Source organism: Borostomias antarcticus, assembly GCF_949987555.1.
Source record: "Borostomias antarcticus genome assembly, chromosome: 19".
NCBI classification, from domain to species: domain Eukaryota; kingdom Metazoa; phylum Chordata; class Actinopteri; order Stomiiformes; family Stomiidae; genus Borostomias; species Borostomias antarcticus.
In genome coordinates, this window is record NC_140252.1 from 9,915,426 (window position 1) to 9,939,480 (window position 24,055).

Here is a 24,055-nt window from a genome sequence, read left to right on the forward strand (position 1 = left end):
ATAAACTCAGTTAGACAGACATCCACTTATCCAAACTCCATCCAGGAACCTCACTCACACACTATGGGCTTGATAGGTTGAGGCATGGATGTGTGCATAGGGCAAGAATGTGTGCATAGGGCAACTCCTTGAACAAGTGGGATGTGTTTTTTAAACAAAGTGTTAATTTCACAAGAACACATAGGTCTACTGCTTTCCTACATTGAAACAGGGTGTGACTCATGCAATTGCTTTCTGTCCTGTCCTGTAAGAAGACATGATTGATGCCACGTTGCGCGTCAACACTGTGGGAGGAGTCAAACGCCATCCGGTGTAACACTGACCTACATATATGGCGACCATAACAGAAACACAGCATCCGCTAGTAGGTACTAAGAAACCGTGATGCGTGTGTATTCGGTGTTTTGGCAACATGTAGCAGCCCTCGCCGGGAATGTGACCCCGATACTGTGCCTGTTGCATTTGGGTGAGATTAACGTCAAAAGGCGTGGGAGCAAGAGGAGTGGAAAGTTACATCAGCATCGCCCTCCCCCCTCCAGAAGACACACGTGCAGAGCTGGCTGCCAGCCAAAACCAGGAAGCCAAAGATTGTAGATAGTAGAGACTCGTTGCCGATTAGTCTACATTAATTCGGTCTTTTGGGATTTATACCAGACTGTGGAAATGTTGATGGCTAGATATATAAAATAAATTGAACTTTATTTATCTGCGATACTTTCGAGATAAGTAAAGTTACCAGCCATCAAGATTGTTTTTAACACAATGGGATGCTCGTTTTGGCTACTAACCTGCGGGTACTCTCGTGGCTCTGCTGTTTCTCCAGGTTGAGCACGGACTCCGTGTTGGAGCTTGCGGCGCGGAGAACCAGCCGGCTCCTGGCGGCATGATCACCTACCGGCAGCAGGCATCTCCTTGCCAAACCGGTGGCTCCGCTCCGGGGCTGATGCGCGGATTGGGCTGGAAGACTGCGACACGCCTGGCGAAGTGTAGACAATCTCATGTTTACGATTCCCGTGAGAAAAAGTGTTTATTGTTTAGAATTGACTGGTTGGCCTGGCACGCAACTCGATCCGCGACGATAGGAGCGAGACACACAGACAGGTCTAGGTGGAAATGACCAAACTGCGTCCCAGAGGGAGAAGGGAGAAGAACTGCGGGCACGAGCTGGCGCGTTCACGCACTACCACAGGGCTCTGGTTAGCCCCCACGTGCATGTGTTGATGGCATCGCCAATCCTGATCACTTTATGAACTGCATTTATCCCCGAAGGAAAAAGACCCAGCATTCTGTTTCTGGCGATACCAGGCTCATAGGTGGTAATGTGAAAATTTCACGAAGCCAGATGAACATTAAAATGTGGTAGCTATGGACTCTGCTGTTGATAGAGTTTGGGGATTGCGGTTTCACTTATGTTTTATAGTAGGCCACGTTTTTAATTGTATGCCTACCAGAAAGCAAAGATAATATCAGTATATCTACATTTTGGTGTTGTGGGGGTGGAGTGTGTGGGGGTTGGGGGGATTCTGGCGGTAGCATGCACATTTGACCCTATAGCCTAGAGGAAGCATTCTTGACCAAGGTCTGACCAGGTCTCACTTGGGAACGAGACTGTCTCAATTTACCTGTATAAATAGCCTAAAGGTTTAAAAAAGCTAGGGTATAGATGCAGACTACTTGTGTGCATATAGGGCTTGGGAAAATGTAGTCCCAGACACAACCATCTTGTTTCTACACAGGTGTATCTATTTGTCTGATTGGCTCTACTGCATAGAATCCTATGCATAGAATCCTATGCAATCAGAGAATTTTCCCAAGCCCTATTGGGCAGCCTAGGACATGCACACAGGTTGGTCATAAGAGGGTTTGAGCAACTGGGGCTGCCCAAAAAGAGGGCTAAACGCCTTCCTATGTCCTGCTCTGTCTCTGCTGTCACTGGCAGCCGCCATATATGGCGGAGACGCTGCTGCTGGTACCCTTAAAGAATGAGTGAAAAAGAAAGCTATGCCGTCCAAGACCTTGTGAAATTTATTAATTGCAGTGTGTGCCCCTGTATGTTTATCTTTATGTGAACATAAATTGTTCAAGTGTGTGTGTGTGTGTGTGTGTCATTTTTGTGAGTTAGTGAATTAGTACACGTGAGTGGTATGTGGGCATTCATGCTATAGTGTGTGATGGGATGCATGTGTGAGAGTTGTAATCCAAGTCACTGGACTGTGCTGTCCTAAGTCCTGTCTCTGCGGTCACATGAGAATCAGCTGCTGCTCTTCTATCTTCCAGTGCTCAGTGAAGGAAGCGCTCATGTTTTACATTAGCCCTCACTGAGGACCTCATTCAAATGTATTATCTTTTAACCTTCAAATCTGTGTTAAATCAAGACAGGCAGGAGCATAAACTTTATGCATACGTGTTTCAATTTTGAGTGTTCCCAGCATCTTTGGCATATGCCTGATCATTTTCTGAGTACAATATTTACTTGTGCATGTTTTACATTGTTTGCATGAAGCTGTTAGCTTGATTCATGAGTCCTGGCAAGACACGCTCCAGTAATCACCCCACTCCTCGAGGACATGTATGAACATGGTGACTGGTTCTCTTTATTTGATTCACTTTTGACAGTTGTTTTCCATTTAATGATGTAGGCTATGTATTAGTATGCCAGCTAAACATCATCTTTGTTTCTCTCAAATGATGATTAAACGTCCAGTATATGGCGCCATTTTCCGTCCAATGGGGTTAGATACATTAAATAATGTAATAAATATTGGGATCTGCCTCAAAAGAGTAGGCAAGGTTTAATGTCAGGTGTGACACATCACAAACCACACGCACACAGTAGTCGCGGTACACGATCAATAATCTTTATTAAACAGTTAGTAATAAAACAGGAGAAACACTTCCTAGGAAGGGGGGGGGATCACCAGAAGGGCACAAGGAAACTCCTACTCCTAGGCTGGGGCTTTATTGCCGACTGCCGTCACACCACACAGCAAACGTATACTGCACACACACACACTACAACCATAGCACCTTTACACTTGGCCACCGCACACAGGGGTCGCTTCAGCGACTGTGAGGACCGGAGTAACACTGCACTACACACACAGGCTACACCCGTTAACACGGCAAAATAGGGCAGCAGACTTAAGGACAATGCTCGTTTTTGATAACCTGGACCTTATTTACGACATATAAGACGTTTGACTCACCGAGATCACTTTGGTGTAGTTCGGAGGCATGTAGAAGAAATTTAAAATCCAGCGCGAGCCAAGTATATCCATGTAATGGCGGCGGAAAGGGCACTTAGAATGCAGTTTCTAAAAATCTATTTTCTGCCGCGAAACGGTTGTTTTCATCAATCTGTCTTGATGAATCGCTAGTTGTGCTTACATAGAGAGCATAGGCCTGTTGTGGTATTTCATATGCCTCTGTAATATGATCTTTAGAAACGTCTTTAGACACAAAATAGCTTCCTCACTTGCTCCAGCACGCATGCGCACAGCGTGCTGGAGCAACGATTGCGCGCTGTGCGCATTAGTGCTGGAGCAAGTGAGGAAGCTTTTTCGTTTCGAAAGACGTTTCTAAATATCATGGCATGTGAAAACCACAACAGGCTATGCTCTATGTAAGCACAACTAGCGATTCATCAAGACAGAACAAACCGTTTCGCGGCAGAAAATAGATTTTTAGAAACTGCATTCTAAGTGCCCTGTCCGCCGCCATTACATGGATATACTTGGCTCGCGCTGGATTTTAAATTTCTTCTACATGCCTCCGAACTACACCAAAGTGATCTCGGTGTGTCAAACGTCTTATAATATGTCGTAAATAAGGTCCAGGTTGTCAAAAACGAGCATTGTCCTTTAAGTCCCCAGAAGCCTAACAGGGCAGGCTGAACCCCGTTATCCTTCCCGCCACCCCCCACTAATAAAAACAATCTAAATGACAAACGGGTGGGGAAGGAATACACACAATGCACACACACACAAAGTCTAAGAATTTAAAAGACGTAAGTCGCCCAACCGACGAGACCCCCCCCACCTCCCCCCAGATGAGCGTGTACGCCCGCAGTAAGACAAGAGACTGGTCTCTAGCAGGCAGATCAACTCCTGTCTCTCTTTTTATAGAGTCAACACAATCGGCCACACGGCTGTGGACAATCAAGTCATTGTCGTTCAGCAACAACCACACGCTGTTGGCGAGTCAGTGATTGTGCAATTAGTTCCCCTTCAGACATCCCCTCCCGTTCAGGTCTATCACAATAATATATTAAACTAGAAAGTACATTTCCTGGAGAAAGTGTGAGGTGGGCTAGCTGCTGCAGCTCTATGTAACAGCTACTGCTAGAACTACTACGGACCGGGCAATCTCCATGCACCCACCGGCGAAGACCGTGTGCAGTGTTGCCAACTCTTTTTTTTGCTGTATAACAGTAGCTTTTCTCTCTCTCTCTCTTTTTTTTTTCTTTCTACAGTGCAACCCTAGTAGCCTACATCAGCCATGTGATGATGATGGGCATGGAAAAAACAATCAAACTATTTACTTATTGACAAACTTGTTTTTTTGTTGCTGTATAACATTAGCTTTTTTCTTTTAAACAACGTAGGTCTGTAAACCTAAAGAATAACGGAAAAATAATATAGCCTACAGGGCTTAATTAAAACTTAACCTAACGTCGCAGTATCTAGGTAAATAAACGTTTCTGACAATACGATTGGTTGTGGTTTTTCACATGCCTCTGTAATATGATCTTTAGAAACGTCTTTAGAAACGAAATAGCTTCCTCACTTGCTCCAGCACGCATGCGCACAGTGTGCTGGAGCAATGCTTGCGCGCTGTGCGCATGTGTGCTGGAGCAAGTGGGGAAGCTATTTCGTTTCTAAAGACGTTTCTAAAGATCATATTACAGAGGCATGTGAAAAACCACAACAGGCCTACGCTCTATGTAAGCACAACTAGCGATTCATAAAGACAGATTGATAGATTTTTAGAAGCTGCATTCTCAGTGCCCCGTCCGCCGCCATTACATGGATATACTTGGCTCGCGCTGGATTTTAAATTTCTTCTACAGGCCTCCGAATTACACCAGAGTTATCTCGGTGAGTGAAACGTCTTATAATATGCCATAAATAAGGTCCAGGATGTCAAAAACGAGCATTCTCCTTTAAATACATAATTGTGGTTTGTACCAGTTTGTGTTAGGTCATCATTCATTTTAAAAGTGTATTTATTATTTAAACTAGGCTACCTTTAAAATATATATATATATATATATATATTCATAATCCACCAATGGCACACCTCGTCCGTCGACCTCAACTATTTCCGGTTTGATCTGTTACCGCAAATAAAAAGAGATCTGATCTGACTGTACTGCTCAGTGCTCAACAAGCTACGACTAGCCAACCTGCTCACAATGGCGAAAATAGCTATAAAAACAATTGACCACTTCTTTATTAAAAAAAATAACAACTGGCAATGCTAATGAAGAAGCTACCACTCGATATGACACCGCAACAGGTGCAATCGAATGCAGAAGTGCTCCAGAGGCTATCGAAGCTAGCACTAGCACTAGCAACATCACCATCAGCGAGGAAGCTAGCACCAGCAGGCAGTTGCAGTTTGATGTTGTGATGTTGGGTATGGCCTAGTGCTCGGTCATAAAGTCATATTGACATGCTCGTGGTGTGTCTAGATGAAGTTTGATGCGTTGTGCATATTGAATTGTCATACGGATTTCTTATTAGCATACTGTTCACAATTGGCATTCTTTGTAAATAAATGGGACGGGACGGCAGAACTTTTTTTTTTTTTTCTCACGTCAAAATGTTGCCCCCCCTACTCCCAGAGGGTAAAATCGCCTATGTTGAGAGCCTTGAGCTCCAGATTGTTTAGAGTTACATCTAATCTGTATCATTCATCTGAAGGTTGGAATATAATGCTACAGTAGTCATAGAAGGGTGTCTGTACCTTTAAGAGAGGCTGCACATGCACCCGAATTCAAATCACAACTGACACTGAACATTCCTTCAATTGTTTGCATGGGAAAGCATGCCCAGCTTCAGACAACTCCAGCTCAAAAAGTATGAATGTCACAGCTTAGATGTTTACATCATAGGAATCCTGGGAACCAGCTGAACATTTTGAGATATAATATGTCCATTTAGCTTAAAAACTGTAGGTGGGTGACGGGTTAGAAAACAGGTATGAATTCAGAATGAGCAACTCAAAAGCTAGAGTGTAGTGCCATTAGTTTGAATTGTGAGCATGGTCGTCAAACAAATGGTCATAACGCAAAAACTATAAATTGCACAGCTAAGGTAATTAGATTGTATGTTCACAATTGTGTGAACATTTCGATGTATAATATGTGTATGAGCTTTTAAAACTGTAGGAGTGGATAACAAAATAGTGAGCAACACTCCAAAACGTTGTGGGTGACATGGGCAGCAGTGAGTAGGCTAAACAAAGCAGAGAGCGCCGAATCGCTGGTAGAAGAAGACAGTCAATGCGCTGTGGATATTAGCCATTTAAGTGTACACATTTGCCTTTTATTTGAAAGGTGGGGGACTACAAACTGTAGCCACCTCGGAGAAAAGGCTTTCATCTTTCCAACAATGTTTTTACTTTGGTGAGTAACGAAACGGTTTTGTCTGTAGACTCAGGCGGGAATAGTATAGTCTTCATGAGGAACAATGCACCTGATAAAGTGTGTGCGAATAGTAGGCTATAGTCTTCATTCAATTCATTCATTCAAAAACTTTATTTGGACAGGACAATGTGCACGTACATAAAATGTTCAAGAACATTAAAATGGGTACACCAGATTTAGCTCAGAGCTACATTCCATCTGTAGTCCTACATGAAAACAAATAACAATAAAATCAACTAACTGACAACACATGACACGATAAAAAGGCAAGAATACAAATTCTGTAGATCCTAGATTCTAGATCGATCCATCCAGCCAGCCAGCCAGCCAGCCATCTTGTGTGTGTGTGTGTGTGTGTGTGTGTGCGCACGCGCGCCACCTAGTGGGGACAAACTTGATTGCTCAAGAGACAATTCTTCAAGGTATGACAAAAGCTGTCATATCTGATGGTATTTTTATGTTATTAGGAAGCCTGTTCCATTCTTTAATAGCCTTGAACGAAAAGGCAGATTGGGCAAAAACAGACTTTCTTAGTGGGACCTTGCAGTTACCACTAGATACAGATCTTAGAGCTCTAGAGCTTTGATCAGAGCAGGACTGTACATATTTTTTCAAAGGGGGGGGGGCAGCATTATTAATTATTTTATGTACTAGTCGAGTATATAAATAAATAATTAAGTTATCGAAATTAAAAAATCTGTATTTGGGAAGAATGACAGTGGTGGTACCGTCTGGGTTTCCTGTCAAGTATCTTGAGGGCCTGTCCATACAGGGATCTGATCCGGTTTACAGTGGTTTGGTTAGCTTGGTCCAACATGGCATGCAGTATCTCATATAGGACAGGATCATAGCATCAAAATACATTCTGGCGGCTTCGGTGGAAAAGGAGTTTCTAATGTGTCGGAAGGTCATAATGTTGAGCTTTAAAACCTGAGATATTTTCTTGATGTGTTTCTTAAAACTTAGTTTAGAATCGAGTGTCACACCCAGATATTTGAAATCTTTTTTTTAATCACTTGCCCCTTCACAGAGACGCATGGATGGATACAGCATTTACCTTGTTTACTAAAATACATAGACACAGTTTTATCAGTATTCAATTCATTAGGACCAATGCACATGATGAAGTGTGTGGGAATAGTATAGTCTTAATAATTAGGACCAATGCACATGATGAAGTGTGTGGGAATAGTATAGTCTTCATTAGGACCAATGGACCTGATGAAGTGTGTGGGAATAGTATAGTAGGAGAGGATGAGAGCTCCTATAGTGAGCAGGTTATTATTGTTTATTGTTGTTGGCAGTAGGCCTAATGTGTGTGTTGTTAATCAAAATGTGTTATTTCAAAATTTTCGTTGCACTCCTAAAATTCTTTCTGTGCTCCTAATTTTTTTCATTTAGGAGCACTAGTGAAAAATGTTAGCTTAGAGCCCTGTTACTCTATCATAATAACGAGGCGAGAGTGGTATAGCTGTTACCGTTTACTTGCAGCTTTTATAGAACAGTTCCTGTCACACCAGACAGTGATGACACGTGCGTAACATGACAACAACCTAAGATCTGATTGGTTAGGCTACAGCATTAACACTTTACTCAACAGCCTACATACATAGGCCTACACGACACTCAGGAACACTCAGGCACTGTTAGAGCGAGATTCAGGTTTGTATTCGTCACAGCTAATGTACAGTAAAATGTCACAGACAAATTATTACAAATTACACAAAAACTATACAATTGTTTAAAGGTATCGATTATGTACGTGCTATAAATATAAAGAGAGATAGATCGAGAGAGGGGGGGCAGATATGTAAAACAAATGTATTCTATATGTATTATAGAGTCCGTCTCTATCAACGTGCTATAGCAGCAACCCAGTCAGTGTTCCTTCTCATATGGGCCATGCTATTCTAGCTGAGCAAGGAATGAGAGGCGGCAGTAAAGCCGCCTATGCTGTAAAACCGGTTGAAGGATGAAATGGTCAAAACATCTTATGGTGCCGTCTGGTTATCTGCTCAAAATGAGAGCATGATGGACAACAGTACTAGGCTACAAGATCATTTAATCGAACTGAACGTAGGTCGCAATGTGAATGTCCATATTAAAAAAGTAGTTAGACTATTATAAAAAACTTGTATTGTGTCTGCTAGCCTATCGAAAGCAGCATCCCGGCTTTCATTCACTCGAGTCTAATAGATACCAATTAGCCCCCCCCCCCTCCCGTGCGGACAATTGTTTCAAGAATCACGATTGGCGGTGGCTGCGGGTTCAGTTCGGTCTGACTGAGCACGGCCAAACCAACTCTGCTTCATTCCACAGGCACCTTTGTTGCTTGGCGGTAGCGCAATCAGTCATCTCCACCAAGAAAGTCAAATGACATCTGGATTCCTAAAATAGCCGTGCTACGCCTAGGTGGGGGAATTCCTCCCTGCAGTCAACTACAACACGCCGAGTCGCGCTGAAGTCGGAGAGGATGGTTCGGTGCCACGGTGGCTTCAGAACAAAAGACAGCTGGTGATATTGAAAGATCGGAACAAGAGGTAAGTCGTTTACCAGAGCTTGTGCTTCCCTGCATGTTAGGCGGGATTGTTGTTCGATAAAGTCAATTGAAAACAGCATAGGGTTTCATTGTCAGTTTGACATTCGTCGCTTTAATTAATTAACCTATTAGCCTATAGCTGCCAAGATAGGCCTAGTGGTCAGCTGCCAAGATGTGTTGCGTTATGGGACTGGGACACTTTTACTTTAGAAATCAGCTATTGAACAGCAAAAAGTAAATAATGAAATACAAGACGACATTACAAGTCTTAATATATAATTAAGATATTTGGGGCAATATTTTAAGTGCGGATTTTGTTGATTTGTTGCTCCAAATTGACTAATTGTGACGGTTAAACTGTTGCATAAGACTTACTTGCTACAGAGAAAACTAGTTTGGTGAGGAACACCATACCAGTCTGACGTGTGAAGGGTGCCGGGTATGTGATGAGGGAAGAAGGAAGAATCTCAAACAGGTGTGACCTGTACAAACCTTACAGCCTAAACACAGCTACCAGCTTGTGACCAGCTGCTCTACAGTTCCCCCTGTTGGTTGGTCGGTACACAAAAAAGGGGTTCCCAAAAATTGGTTCTGGCTGCACATGCGCTCACGTTTAGAATTCGCGCTTGATTCATTAGAAGGATTGAAGAGGATCAACACAGGAACACTGAATGGATAGTCCTCACCTCACTCAGATTAGTAGAATGGATAGTCCTCACCTCACTCAGATTAGTAGAATGGATAGTCCTCACCTCACTCAGATTAGTAGAATGGATAGTCCTCACCTCACTCAGATTAGTAGGGGCATGTTCATTGTCCCCTCACTCAGATTAGTAGGGGCATGTTCATTGTCCCCTCACTCAGATTAGTAGGGGCATGTTCATTGTCCCCTCACTCAGATTAGTAGGGGCATGTTCATTGTCCCTGTCTTGGTTCCCCTTCGTTCTTTGTCCTCCTTTAGGAAGGAACAGGTTGTGTAGGCCTGTGTGTAATTGACTCAGGTGACTACCCAGCAAGCAATTTTTCGGCCAATGGATTGTAGTCCCTGATGTCTAGGCTTATCTCGGCTGTATTTGGGCTGTCAGCCATAGCCCAAGTAGGCTAACCTTGCCAAAGATGTTCAGTAGCCGTCTACCATAGGCTAGCCGATAGTTAGACATGTAGTTGTGTTGCACCGACAGTCCAAATTTAGCTGCGTTTTAGCCTAGTCATACATAGTCGTTCAATAGCCATCTAAATGGGAATGAATCCATCCAAACAAATTTAATATAAATCATTTATTACATATACAATGAAATGGGAACATTCTTAACAACTCAACACAGCCTATTAGTCTAAACATAATAGCTACATATTACAAAAACTGTGTTTAAAGGTGGGATAGGTAGTTGGCTTTTGGCTTTATTTTGGAAAATTGGCATAATATCCTTTCAGCTATCGGTAACAGAAGTGCTCTGAGAATAAACTTGGATCTCTGTGTTTACCGCTGCCTCTGTATTTTTGATTCAAAGAATGCACCGTGCCCGAATGTATTGACCAATCAGGATCTCCCTTGCCCATACTTGTCAACATTGGGTTGTGAAAAATAGGGGGATTTTCTCGGGTATTGGCCAACCATCTTGACAGTAGTCCATTCACCAATACCGACCGGTATATAACTTTACACCACAGATTAATAGAATGAATGATTTTCAGGCTCATGAGGTGTGATGCTAGAGCGCGTATGCCTGCCTTTAGGTTGCCAGATTCGCAACAAATATCCTCCCACATTCTTACGTTCTTTCTTCGTTCTTCACTCTAAAATCGGGAGATTAGTGTGAGAAATTACAATTCCGGAGTGCAGCGGTAGAAAAGGTTACAAATCTGGAAACTCCCGCTGAAATCGAGTACGATCTCGCCACACCTACCAGTCAATTTTGGAGGGAGGGACTACATCATGATTGACAGGAGGGAGGGGCGGGTTCTTTTGAAAAAGATGACCAATCGGAGGCCTTGTTGACGTCAAACCAGTGGCGGCTGGTGACTCAAAAAACTGAGGAGGACAGGAGGAAGAGAGGCAAACCGCCCATGGGCGCTGGGGGCAACTTTCCCTCAGACAGTTATTTGAAATATCAGCTTTAAAGTGGTTTTACAGTCAAATTTAGCATATGAAAAACTGAATAACACTTTCTTTAAAGGGTTCCACATATGCTAATTTAACCTACCTTCTATCTCTACCTTTGGTCCCGAAAATGTGTTCTATAATGTCCTTTGGTCTGAATAAACATGTATTTATTTATCAGGGCTATTTTAGTACCCCCCCCCCCCTCCCAGGCTGAATTGACTTGATTCAGAGTATGCTAATTATTTATTTAAATTAGTTCCCGCCAGGTAATGTTACCGCTCACTTTGCTGTTTTGAAAAGATGGCAGCTAATTTGGTTCCTTAAGATTTTGACCCGCCAAGCGATCCAGAAAACGACAACCACCAGCCGTTAGGGTTAAGGCTGCCACCAGGTGCATCAATCAAATGCATCGATTCTATTGACAGGTGTCATTACAGCGATGCGTGGGCAATTTCGAAACAGGATGATGACGTTGCACAGACGTTGCATAGAAGGTCTATAGAGCCTTTTTAGTTAAACCAGGAGGCTAAAATAGCAGTCACATAGGCCTAACGTTATTACCAAAATAGCAAATAGGCGAGCCAACTGTAAACAATCTAAGTGCCTGTTAGAATAATACTAACGTTAGCGCGCCGTCTACAACAGCCACCATCCACACACACAAAGCACAACTCGTGGAGTTTGGTATTTTTGTACTTACAGTTTCAGCGTCTTCACGACCAGTTGGTATAGCATCGTTCCTTAGAAGCAGGAACTTTGCAAGTCCTTGTTCAAACTGGCCGAGATTTATGAACGATTCGCGAGTAAAGTGCGCAGCGCACACTAAGACTGATTTAGGAAGGGTTTCGGGAATATTACAATTATAAATAAAATTCAACCACTTATCCTTTCTTTCATCGCGTGGGAGTGGAGAGGCTTGTTTGGTTTACCAAATTGAATTTCCATCCTCGTAGGAGAGACTGGAGACGCTAGGTAAATGATAAGGTGGCCTACGCAACAATCTAAATATGCTAATCAGGGGCGAAGTATGCAAATTCTCAAAAAACGTGACGTCAGGGCCGCCACTTCCGGAAAATGAAGCAATTGATAGGAGGGGGGAGGGGGGGAAAGCGCTCACGGGCAATACAGAGAGAGCAGCGAGTGTTAGGAATTGGGACTGGGCATATCAGTAAGACTCAAAAACCGAAATGAGTGTGAAAAATACATTTTCGATTGAGTTTAGCATATGTGGAACCCTTTAAATACATGCAGCATTTATTTATCATATTCATGATAAAATATTACAAAACAACAATAAAACATTGTAAGCAATAGTTGTAATGGATTGTACTCTTCTCTAAAGAGAGAAAATAATTGATATTGGTGAGGTGTTGGAGAGGTTAGGTGATGTATGAAAAATGTTTAGGGGACACTGAGGTGTGCTGGCTCTCAAACAGTTTGTTGGCAAATAGATTTGACAACTGGACAATGGAATACGTTGCACAGCAAATGCAGTATCCAACAGTTCACTCATGCTAGCTAGCAATGGTACAGCTATGGGATTAGCTCATTTGGGTTGCTGTCAAAGCTGCCACTCTTATGTTGCTATAGCCTACAATTATCAGAACAATATGAACATTCAGTTGAAAGTTTTCCATCCACCCATCCATCACTGGATGAGGAATAAGCACCGCAAAGCAATCAATTCTCACGCAAGCAGGAGCCAGGCTGTGGATTTCTCCTATCCGGTGTTGCGATCCAGTCTCTAGAAATTTTTGGACGAGTTGCCGACAGTTTACGCCTCCAGCCAATCTGCGCACCTGCCTATGCCTGACGTGCACCTCGTAGCTAACGTTACCGGCTATAGCCAGCTAGTGGAACTGTCGTGTTCAGATGGCTCTAGCTCAAAAAGTATTTATGTCAGCTTAGATATTTAGATGGCTAGAATCGAGACAAATAGACGAACAGTTTGATGTATAATATGTCCCATAATACTTTTGGATGTATTATATTATGGAGCTACGAACACACAAAAAGTCTGCAATGGCACAGGTAGAGAAACACAGACATCAAGTCCTTCACTGTGGTAAATCTGGAATGTGAACAAAATGTCAATATCTGAATCCTGTTCAGACCGGGCCGGAGTACTAGCCTCCCTTGTGGTAATTTTTCAGCGTTTTGGCCAATCACAAATTAACAAGAAAAAAGGCATTACATTGATTTAAGAGAAAATAACCCGCCCTAAGGGAGGCTAGCTTCCCTTCCATAGATATCTATGAGTCCTTCAGCTGCATGTTATAGATGTCACTGTTGGAGCTTTAGAATTTCAATAATGGGTTTTTATCCATAGGGAAAACCTGCTTTATGAACAAAACTGAGAATATTAATTAGGAATAAATAAATTCATATTTATATTTTGATCCCTCTCTTCTCTCCAAAAACTGAGGAGGACTGTCCTCCCCTGCCTCAATGGACGAGCCTCCACTGCGTCAAACTACCTACCCCACCTTTAAAGGAGTAGTAAAGGGAAAATGCATGTTTAGCCCTGTTTTAAGGTTACTTATGATCATATACAGTAGGACCCCACTTATCCGAACCCAACGGGACCGAAGGTCATTCGTATCTCTGAAATGTCCGGATGACTGAAACTTATGTTAAAATGCACCGAATTCAATAAGTGGTATACTTGTTTCGTAAAGACTCACAATACACCGATAAATACCCTTAATTACTTGTGAAAATGCATTAAAATTGCAATAGCCAACTAAACTCATATAGCCTAGCCTATAATAGGCCTACCGTAGCATAGAATAAAATAAACAAATTTCCACTTGAGTGCGTGCTTTGATCAAATACAGTACTTTATTCTCAAATGAGGACTGCGCTGCATCGATAGGCTACTACATTCGCAGAACAAAATGGTATAGCCTAAAAACAACCCAACAATTAGAGCAAATGATAATCAATAAATAAATAAATGGATTGACATACAAGTTGTCGTGTCTTAGGCTATTGTAGCCTAAAAGAAAGTCTCTAAAACAACCGATGTAGGCTAACGTGGCCTAGGCTGTAGGATATTATTTAACAAATACAGTAGGCCTAGTAGGCTAATCTACATGCTCACATCTGTGTTCCTGAAGTCCATTAACTGGGAATGAAAAATTACTCGAAGCTCCTCTGCTTCAGGTTGCTGACACGCTTTCTGGCTACCAAGGAATGCAACTCTCGCAGTAGACTCGTTCGCGTTTTGACATTAGAGTAACATTAGAGTAACAAAGAAATGAAACGTGACAGTAGGCTACAAGCTACAGGCAACATGTAGGTCTACATACAGTTCTGTTTTTATTCACAGTAGGATACAGTACATGTTTATTATATCAGATTTAAATGCAAGTAGGCCTACAGTACTGTAATGAAAATCCCACCAGTTACCAGATAGCAGGCTCAAAAAAAAAAAGAAAAGTTTTTTAAGCCTGTCCGGTAGACCGGGAGGTTCGGATCTCTGAAGTTCGGATGAGTGGGGTCCTACTGTACAATGGTTCAGATCAAAACGTTGACAAAGCTAGCATTTTCGAGAAAGTTGATAATTGCTCTACCACCGTTTTGGTCATACAATGGATGTGGATGGGCATCTTGAAAATCATTCAAAAACATGTTAAACTCTCTATTTCAAAGACAAGAAGCTCACCGAGGGTGTAATTGGTATCTGTTGGTGTTCTGACATCAAATTCGCCGCAAAGTATGAATCCTGTAGGGTTTTATTGATCATTTTATGAAATCCATTGACTTGTATTGAAGCAACCGTTGTAGATGTGTAGATCAATCCGCAGAGGGGATTCAGGAAGCAGAACTACTTGGGTAGCTATTGTTATTGTTTATGTTGCTAGGCTACCTAGTTTGCGGAAGTTTACACACGTATGTGCTGCGACTAAATAGTTCTATGCTAAATATTTAAAAAAGCCTTTCCAGATTAACTAGAATCTTACTTTATGGCGAATTATGTCAGAACGCCACCTAGGTGAGTTCTTGTCTTTGAAATCGAGAGTTTAACATGTTTTTGAATCATTTTTCAAGATGCCCATCCACATCCATTGTATGACCAAAACGGTGATAGAGCAATTATCAACTTTCTCGAAAATGCTAGCTTTGTCAACGTTTTAATCTGAACCATTGTATATGATCATAAGTAACCTTAAAACAGGGCTAAACATGCATTTTCCCTTTACTACTTCTTTAACATTTTAAACTAATTATTAAAACATTTTAGGATGTGGCGAAACCTTTTCTCGTTACCCAGACATGAGAGACAGAGATGGGTGTGTGTGTGTGTGTGTGTGTGTGTGTGTGTGTGTGTGTGTGTGTGTGTGTGTGTGTGCGCGCGCGCGCGCACACTGTGCCTCTAATCTTGTCCACCTCTCCTAGCCCAGCCATGAGGGACAGACTGAGCCATCTGCAGGAGGTGTCTGACGCCAGCACCAGCAGCAGCCATGCGGAGCGCATGGACAGCGCTGGATCCACCACCTCCGACTCCTTCAGCAACGTGGACCTGGAGGAGGAGCTGCCCCACCAGGCTGTCATCTTCGACAACAGCCCCGCCCTGGAGGAGGTGTTCTCCCAGGTCCAGGACGTCCACCGCGAGGTGCAGCTCATCCGGCTGGACGTCAAGAGGCTCCGCGAGCAGAACTCCCGCGCGCTCCATTCCACCGACGGCATGAGCGCCATCAACAGGGACTCCAACGGCATCGCCGCCGACATCAAGGCTCGCGCCGAGGGCCTGCTGACGCGCCTCAGGGACATGGACGCCTCGGCCCGCAAGCTGGAGGAGGAGCACGGCCCCGACGCCGCCGTGACACGCATCGCGCGGACGCAGTACGCCTGCCTGAGCAACGGCTTCCGTGACGCCATGTTCGAGTACAACGAGACGGAGATGAGCCACCGGGAGAGCTGCAAGGCGCACATCCAGCGGCAGATGGAGATCGTGGGGCGGGAGGTGTCGGGCGCGGAGGTGGAGGAGATGATCGAGACGGGCCGGTGGGACGTCTTCACCGGGAACATCCTGTCGGAGGGAAAGACGGCGAAGTCGGCGCTGAACCAGATCGAGAGCCGACACCGGGAGCTGCTGGAGCTGGAGAGCCGGATCCAGAGCATCCACGAGATCTTCCTGGACGTGGCCATGCTGGTAGAGGAGCAGGGCCCCATGATGAACGCCATCCAGGTCAACATCCACAACACTGACATGGACATCCAGCAGGCCGTGTTCCAGCTGGAGGGGGCCAATCGCTCGGACAAGAACAACCCCTGTAAGAAGATGTTCTGTGGCTGCTTCCCCTGCTTCAAGTGAGGGAGAGACTTTTAACCGCTAGTTCACTCAGTCAATGGAGAGAACAAATGGGACTCCTCAGGCTCTGAGACAGGACAGTGCATGTCTAGAATCCTGTCGAGATCGGTGTTTATAACTGTGGGCTTTGAGCACATTCATACTGCTGTCTGTAAGATGTTTTGCATCAAACCTGGGTAAACCTACTCTATAATTATGCCTTTGTCTTCTTTTCCTTGAAGAGATCAGATCACTAATCTCACGTAGGTCTCATGGAGCCTCGCTTTCACATTCCACGGCAGACGTGTGACAAATTCAAAGAAGGGAGGAGGGGAAGAGTATTCAGTATTCAAGCAGGGCCCTAGCATTCAGCCCCAAAGGACTGAGATGTGATGTCATAGCATTACTATGCAATAACAGGTTCTATAGACATGATGATGTCAAAGAAACAAAACACATTTAGATTTTATAATCTGGTCGTTCGAAATTGATCATAAAGCTCATCCACCGACCAGCCATTAATGGACACTAGTGGTACCAGTTTAGGTTGGAGGGGTATCAATTGAAATGATTATACCATCTGTTTGAAGGCATATTCTGTCTAACTTCTCAGGAACTAACTACTGAGGTAGTTTAATGTAAAGAATCTATTTTCTTTCTATAAATTATTCTACACCATCCAATATTCCTTTTATAGCCTATATACATAATTGTAATTATCTGTTTTGTGTACCTGCCTGACTATACTGGTTTAATCCTATAATGGATTAATATTTTTTGATTGTTCTCTATTTAAATATTAAAACTGCCGTCGTCAAATGGATTTTTATATCAATGAATCACACTTTACTTCTCTCAAATTCTACACGGGATCTGGAAAAATGGTACCATCATTTATTTATTCATATTTTTCTGTGATAAATCAGTGATATGATTAAAGAAAACCAGATAAAGTCATGTTAGAATAATATTACTTTAATTTCAGGTGATGATCCTGAGGGAGATGATTTTGATGGCTAGTATTAAATTATCTCCATTGCTTTTTTTGTTGAGATCTACATGTTTTTTTGTTGTTTTTTTAATCTGCTGCATTCACTATAATTGTAAGCATTGTGATTTTATGGTAGACTGTTGCTAAAAATCAACAGTCACCATCTTGTTATCCCATGGTACTACCAATGACAATGTTTAGGTTGGAGGGGTATCAGTTGAAATGATTTTACCATCTGTTGGAAGGCATCTTCTAACTTCTCAGGAACTAACTACTGAAGTGGTTTAATGTAATTTTCTTTATTTAAATGGTTCAATTGGACTTGAATGGTTTATTCCTATAATGGATTAAAGTGTTTGGATTGTTGTCCTCTGTTTAAATATTTAAACCACTGATGGCAGATGTTTAAATATTTAAACCACTGTTGGCAGATGTATTTTTATATCAATAAACTAGAAAGGCTGTTGGGAGAGCAGACCTCCGCCCATGAATGCATTTCGTCAGTATGTGCAGTTGAATGTGTAAATGGACAAAATCAACAGGCAGTCACTGAGAGGTAAGAAAGCAACTAGGTCTCTCTGTCCCTCTATCAGAGCCCGTTTAGGAGGCTCCATTTACCTCTCTCACGCACACCAGTAAACTACGGCTATAGATAGCTGCTCTGTAACGAACCACTGGAAAACAGGATATTGGCGAAGATCAGTCCACTATATCCAAACAAAGACATGACTCCCCAAAGTAAGCTATTCATGTCCATGGCTTGCTGGCTGTCACCTCAGTTAGTACCAGACTCTCCTGCATCAGTGCGCATAAAAGTGACAAGCCCTCAGTCTCTCTACCATAGATGGGTCTCTTTGGAACCAATTAAAGATACATTAGACCTTTTGAGCACTGGGGCAAAATTCATCTGCTGTCTGAGGGTGTGGTTTTTGGAAATAACCCAAATAGCTTAGGCTACTTGACACTTTTTGTGTGTGGCTGTAAGCTGATTTCCACTGCACAAGTAGTAGTGGTGAGAGCACTGGACTCCCACCCGGGAGACCGGGGTTCAAGACCCGGTGGGGATGACTTTATGGGACTACACCCCAAACCTCCACATGTTCATTCTTTCACTCCAACCTTTACCCCTTTCCTTATAGATCAGATCCTGTCCCAACCCCAACCCTTATTCTAACCCCAACCCACACTAGGGACTGGAAGAAGGACAACAAAACCAACCTTCTGATCTCCACTGCACAAGTACAGTAGTGGTGAGAGCATTGGACTCCCACCCAGAAGACCAGGGTTCAAGACCCGGTGGGGATGACTTTATGGGACTATACCCCAAACCTCCACATGTTCATCCTTTCACTCCAACCTTTTTATCCCTTACCTTTGTCCAGCATTGGAACTGATGTGTGAAGGCGACAAGACCTATCTTAATTTATCGAACATTATTTCATGTCATTTCAATTCACAGCTACTTCAGTGGTATGACTAGCATCCGTCCTACCAGTCCTGAACAGAAACAAGCCAGCCACTCACATAAGCCAGGCTGGACCTGGGCTGGTTGACTAGAATATCACCTATTGTATCAATGTTCTAAGTTATCATGTAGACAAAGAATTTCATACTTCGAAACGTTCAACCTCAGTCCTGAAGCATTAGAGAATAGAGCGATTATTATACTTGGTAATTTGATCCTAGCCTACTTTCCAGGAACCCCCCTCTGTAAAAGTGCAGTCTGTCTGTGTCGGAATGACATCTTATCTTACTTATCCTTGATTTTCCAGTTGATGTAGTTCTTAAACGTATCTGTTCATACGTAGTTCGCTAAAGCACCTGTCATTAGTATCGGCTAGCAGGATCTAGTCTGCCGCAGTGCCAAAAGAAGAAGAACAAGTTGCCTACCAGGCAGTTGTAAAGAAAAGAAAAGATAGCGGACTCACTCCACCCCTCCGTTATGTTCACTTTCATGAGAAAGGAGATGCTTCAAGGAGCTTGAAGGTTGTAGAATGATTGGATGAACTGAAGTAAAACACTTTACGATTTCTACAGAGTCTGGAAAAAAAGGTATGTTGTTTATTTTTCAGTGATAGATCAATGATATCAAATGATAGATGAATGATATGATGATGATAGAAGAATACAGAGCAAACCATGTTAGAATAAGATTAATTTCAGGTGATGACCCCGAGACTTGATTACATTTTTGATGGCTAGTTTAAGTTATTGTCTGTAATTAAATTATTTCTATTGCATCATATATTTTTCTATAGAGTTGAGATTTATTTCTGTCTCTGCTGCTAGTGAATGTTATTGTCTGTAATTAAATTATTTCTATTGCATCATATATTTTTCTGTAGAGGAGATTTATTTCTGTTTCTGCTGCATTCAATATAATTGCAAGCAGATGTGTAAGCTGTTGTGATTTCTTTGTTACTAAAATCACCAGACCCTATAGACCATGCCATGGATGCATGCACAGCCCAATGACTGTGAATAGGGCCTATATGCTTTTCAGATTACGTAATTGGTGACTAGGCCAAGGCGTGACTTCCTACTACAGTTCATTTACCAATAGAATTTAACATCCATTGTCATACTGTCTCCCACAATGGAATATAAGCTATTGTTTTAGGATGTTTTCTGTTTTTATCTGTTTGTGTTTGTGAAGGGTTTATATTCAGGTTCCCACATTGTATGGTTAACTAGAGCTCTTTGCCTGTCAGCATGGTATGAGGTAGGATTTCTGTTATGTGTGTGTATATGTGTGTGTGTGTGTGTGTGTGCACGCATGTGTATGTGTGTGTGTGTGTTTGTGTGAGAGAGAGAGATACACACACAGAAGCGCTCTTATAGGCTGTACATATTGCTTTGAATAAAAGCATCTGCTAAATGACTAAAAAGTAATTATTTAATATTATTGTACGTGTTGACCACTATTCAGCCCATGCCAAACCTACACAGAACTTTTCTACACGTCCTGTAGTCCAAATATGAATATGAATGATTTTGACTCATCTGCATTGTGTACATTTATTGCCCAGGGATGAATTTGAACCTGGGTCTCCAGCGGTGTAAACAAGCTACATAACAAGCTACAAATTCATATTCAGCCAGACGCTAGTTATAATTGTACAGTGAGTTTACAATATTCAACTGGGTTAGGGTTAAAGTTGGTCACACTAACCATTTTTTGAAGACGGAAGGAGGGGTCCTGGCGATGGATTCAGTGGCCAAGCCCCTTATGATTACAGGTAGATATCAAATTTGGATCTAAGTTGGGAATCTGGAAACCCTATTGGGAACCAGGAGTGCAGTGATTTCCCCTTCCCCCTTTTTTTTATTTTTATTTTTTTTAGATCTGTAGGCTTACTTGTCTCAGTAGAACAAATTAGATCTGTAGCTGGAAATGAATTTAGGTCTGAATCTGGATTTGAATGTTATCCTCACTTACTTTTGGGGACGATGTCCCAGGAAGAAACGTTAAAGTTTTCTTGTAAGCTTTTCCAAATATTCCATTACCTTTCAACCCTTTAAAATTGGGTAGACAATTTGTGTGGGTTGCCTGTTCTGCCCTGTTAGACCCCTTCTCTGTTGGAGCCTGTCTGGATGTGAACTCAGGCCACATCACATGAATAATTTTTTTTTTTTTTTAAAGGGAAGATGGTGCCATATTTGGTCAAAGAAATAAATATTTGTTTTGTAGCCTGTGTCACATGGTGTTCTTTGTCCCAGTAGAAACTGTTAGTGTTAATATGACTGTATGTGTGTGTGTGTGTGTGTGTGTGTGTGTGTGTGCATTGTTGGGAAAGTTCCTTTTTAAAATGAACTAGTTCAAGTTCAAGTTCAAAATGTCAAATTATTATTAAGTTCATTCCCAAAAAATGAAATAGTTCATAGTTCTCTTTTTGCCGGTCAGGGTTGTCAGTCGGTCTGTCTGTCTTTCGCGAGGTTTTTCTACCCTAGTCTACGCACCTGGGTGGAATTTGTTGAGAACAGATTACTTCACCTGTGCTGACGGGAGCTCAGGCCAGAGAGGTGATCAGCATTAAAGATCAGCTCATGGCTGATGATTTGTGGATAATTCCCCAGAAAAGTAGAGCTTGAAGGAGAAAACTGAGGAGAGGTCACATGTTCTGAACATTACCCACAGCTGGTACATCAAAGGCCTGAGGGTCTTTAAATGGTCTTCTGGGTCTGGCAGGAGCCAGGTCTCCTGGTCTTGTTATTTGAATGTGCTGCTCTGATCCCATTATGTTTTTTGAAATATACCCACCTCTTATTCATCCATTAGGCTATACATAGCATACACCAGAATTGCTACAGCCCATTACAGAATAATAGACATTACGGCTGAAAATATGTGTCAGTAGATAGTGAAACAAGAGATATAGCAAAGGCACACTGTAGATGCAACATTTATTTATAGCCTACTGCCTGAACCTTTGTGCATCAGCAGTTCAAAAATACAACAAATTACAAAACACAGGCGAGAACTGTAATGAAGGCTGAGGATCTGAGCAACTCACTTAAATATTCGCACTTTGCCTCGTCAGTTGGGTCCTCGTTGGACGCCATCCATGATACCGTTTTATGGGCTAACATTAGCAGCTAGTGGCGCGACACAACAAGGCAAGGGGCAAGTTGGCGCTTGTTGATAATGTATTGATTCGGGTTGCCAAATTTGGAACGTAACCCCCTTAGAATTGTTGGTGCTCTGAGCTCATTTTGACCGGTGACACCCAGAAAGTTGCATTTAAATTGCAAATCAGGAAACACAAGTAGTTTCACAATATTGTGTGGACATCACTGGACAAAACATAATAAAAAGAATGCAATTATTAGGCGTTCGTTCGGTCGTTCACTAGCTTCGGGATTCATTAGTTCAGTTACAAGTAACTAAGAGAGGCTCGTTATGTTACTGTTTTCCTGTGAAACGAACGAACGTCGTTATTTTGAATGCGTTCGAGCACTGTGTGTGTGTGCGTGTTTGTGTTGTGCTGCTGGTTGGCTGTCAACCTATAGCCAGAATTACTTTTACAGTTCAATTTTTCTGATGGTACGTAGGACTGATGTAGGACTCGGCGGTGGAAAGGTGAGTTGCTGAGTCGTACATCAGAGGTAGCATTGCATTCAGCCTGACCTAACCCAGTGAGCATTTTTCTGTTGAAGAGATGTTTAAAAAAAACGTCTCTCGTCGTTGCGCTGGGACACATCATCAGTGAAGTTCCTGAGATAATTGGGTGTTTCTGGTCTTTCAACATCATACACCCTCACTCAGGCGACCCAGCCGGGAATGATCAGACCCTGACTTGTGTCCCAGCAGCATTGGCCCACAGATCGTTACTCTTAATCCACAGCCATCTCGATGCCTTCTCTGCAGCCTCCATGATGGATTTGGTGGCTTTCCTTGCATGATGCCAAGTAGAGTGAAGACCTTGTAGAGTGAATGGCCAGCAAAGCCTCTACACCTCACTTTGATGGGCTCACAGTGGGCTCTCCAACCTCCCCTCTGGCATTGGTGCACCAGCTCTTGGTACTGTCTGGCTCTAAGGAACTGTCTGCTCTATGAGAAGCACCTGCTTTGAAGAGGTTGATGTTAGCACCACGTCTGGCCTCAGCGAGGTTGTTGTCACATGGTCCAGAAACCTGAGCTGCCTCCCAAAGTCAACTTGCAGCTCCCAGTCCAGGGCAGAGGTGAGCAGACCGGTTGCTGAACAAGGTTGTGCCCGAGACTGTTCTCCTGCCCTGACAAATGCGATGCTCCTTTAGCTGTGCACGTGCCTGTTGTTATTCATGGCTTTAGAGATGGCCTCTGCCGCTGCCCTCAAAACCTGGTCATGATGCCATCAGTAGCGGCCCTCCCCCAGAACTTTTGGACACTGCTGAGGATGTGCTCAAGAGAGCCCTTCCCGGGGCACAGAGGAAATGCTGGAGACTCACTTTTGCTCCAGATGTGGAGATTTGTTGTACTAGGGCAGACGTCATACACTGCTTGGACCAGGAACTTGATCCGCTGGGGTTCTGCCTGCCAGATGTCAGTCCAGGATACCTTTCTCTCCAGTGCACCTGCCCATCTGGTCCATGCTCCCTGTTGACGCATGCCCACCATCCTGCTGGTCTGTTCCTCCTCGACTCCTGCCCGCACCTCCTCCAGGACTTGATGGCATTTGTCCTTGCCCTGGGCCTTGTCGTAAGGTTGAGGGATGGCTCCCAGCCCTGCCCGTCCTGTTGCCTCTGTGCCTACCAAAGCCCTGTGTCTCAGCTGCAAGTCTACTACCATGCTTTCCTGGGCTCGCCACTTCCTGCCCGTCGCACTGTAATGCCTGCAGCTGCCACTCTGGAGTCCCGATAGAGCAGTGCCTCTCTTGTGCGGGTAACCCTGGACTCCATGTTGAGGCCGCTGATGGGGAACTGGAGTTTGTTGGTCCTTCCATACAGTGCTGCACTGCTTAGGATTCATGGCAGACCCAGCTGTGGGGGTAGCTACT

The 24,055-nt window shown here is 43.2% G+C and overlaps 2 protein-coding genes across 2 annotated transcripts in view; one reads left to right on the top strand and one right to left on the bottom strand.

Annotated features, from left to right (window-relative positions):
- The window catches only part of mthfd1l (methylenetetrahydrofolate dehydrogenase (NADP+ dependent) 1 like), a gene marked incomplete at both ends in the record, with an annotated part of 68,784 nt that extends 67,784 nt beyond the window's left edge, over nucleotides 1-1,000 (bottom strand). The window contains one exon of the mRNA XM_084453954.1: nucleotides 789-1,000. Coding sequence (XP_084310080.1) covers nucleotides 789-1,000 — 212 coding nt within the window. The remainder of the gene's footprint in view (nucleotides 1-788) is intronic.
- Nucleotides 1,001-15,700: 14,700 nt separating this feature from the next.
- On the top strand, nucleotides 15,701-16,612 carry stx11b.1 (syntaxin 11b, tandem duplicate 1; the record flags this gene model as incomplete). Its single annotated transcript, XM_084453377.1, has 1 exon — nucleotides 15,701-16,612. One exon carries the CDS (start codon nucleotides 15,701-15,703, stop codon nucleotides 16,610-16,612), a length of 912 nt encoding a protein of 303 aa, XP_084309503.1.
- Nucleotides 16,613-24,055: the final 7,443 nt, after the last annotated feature.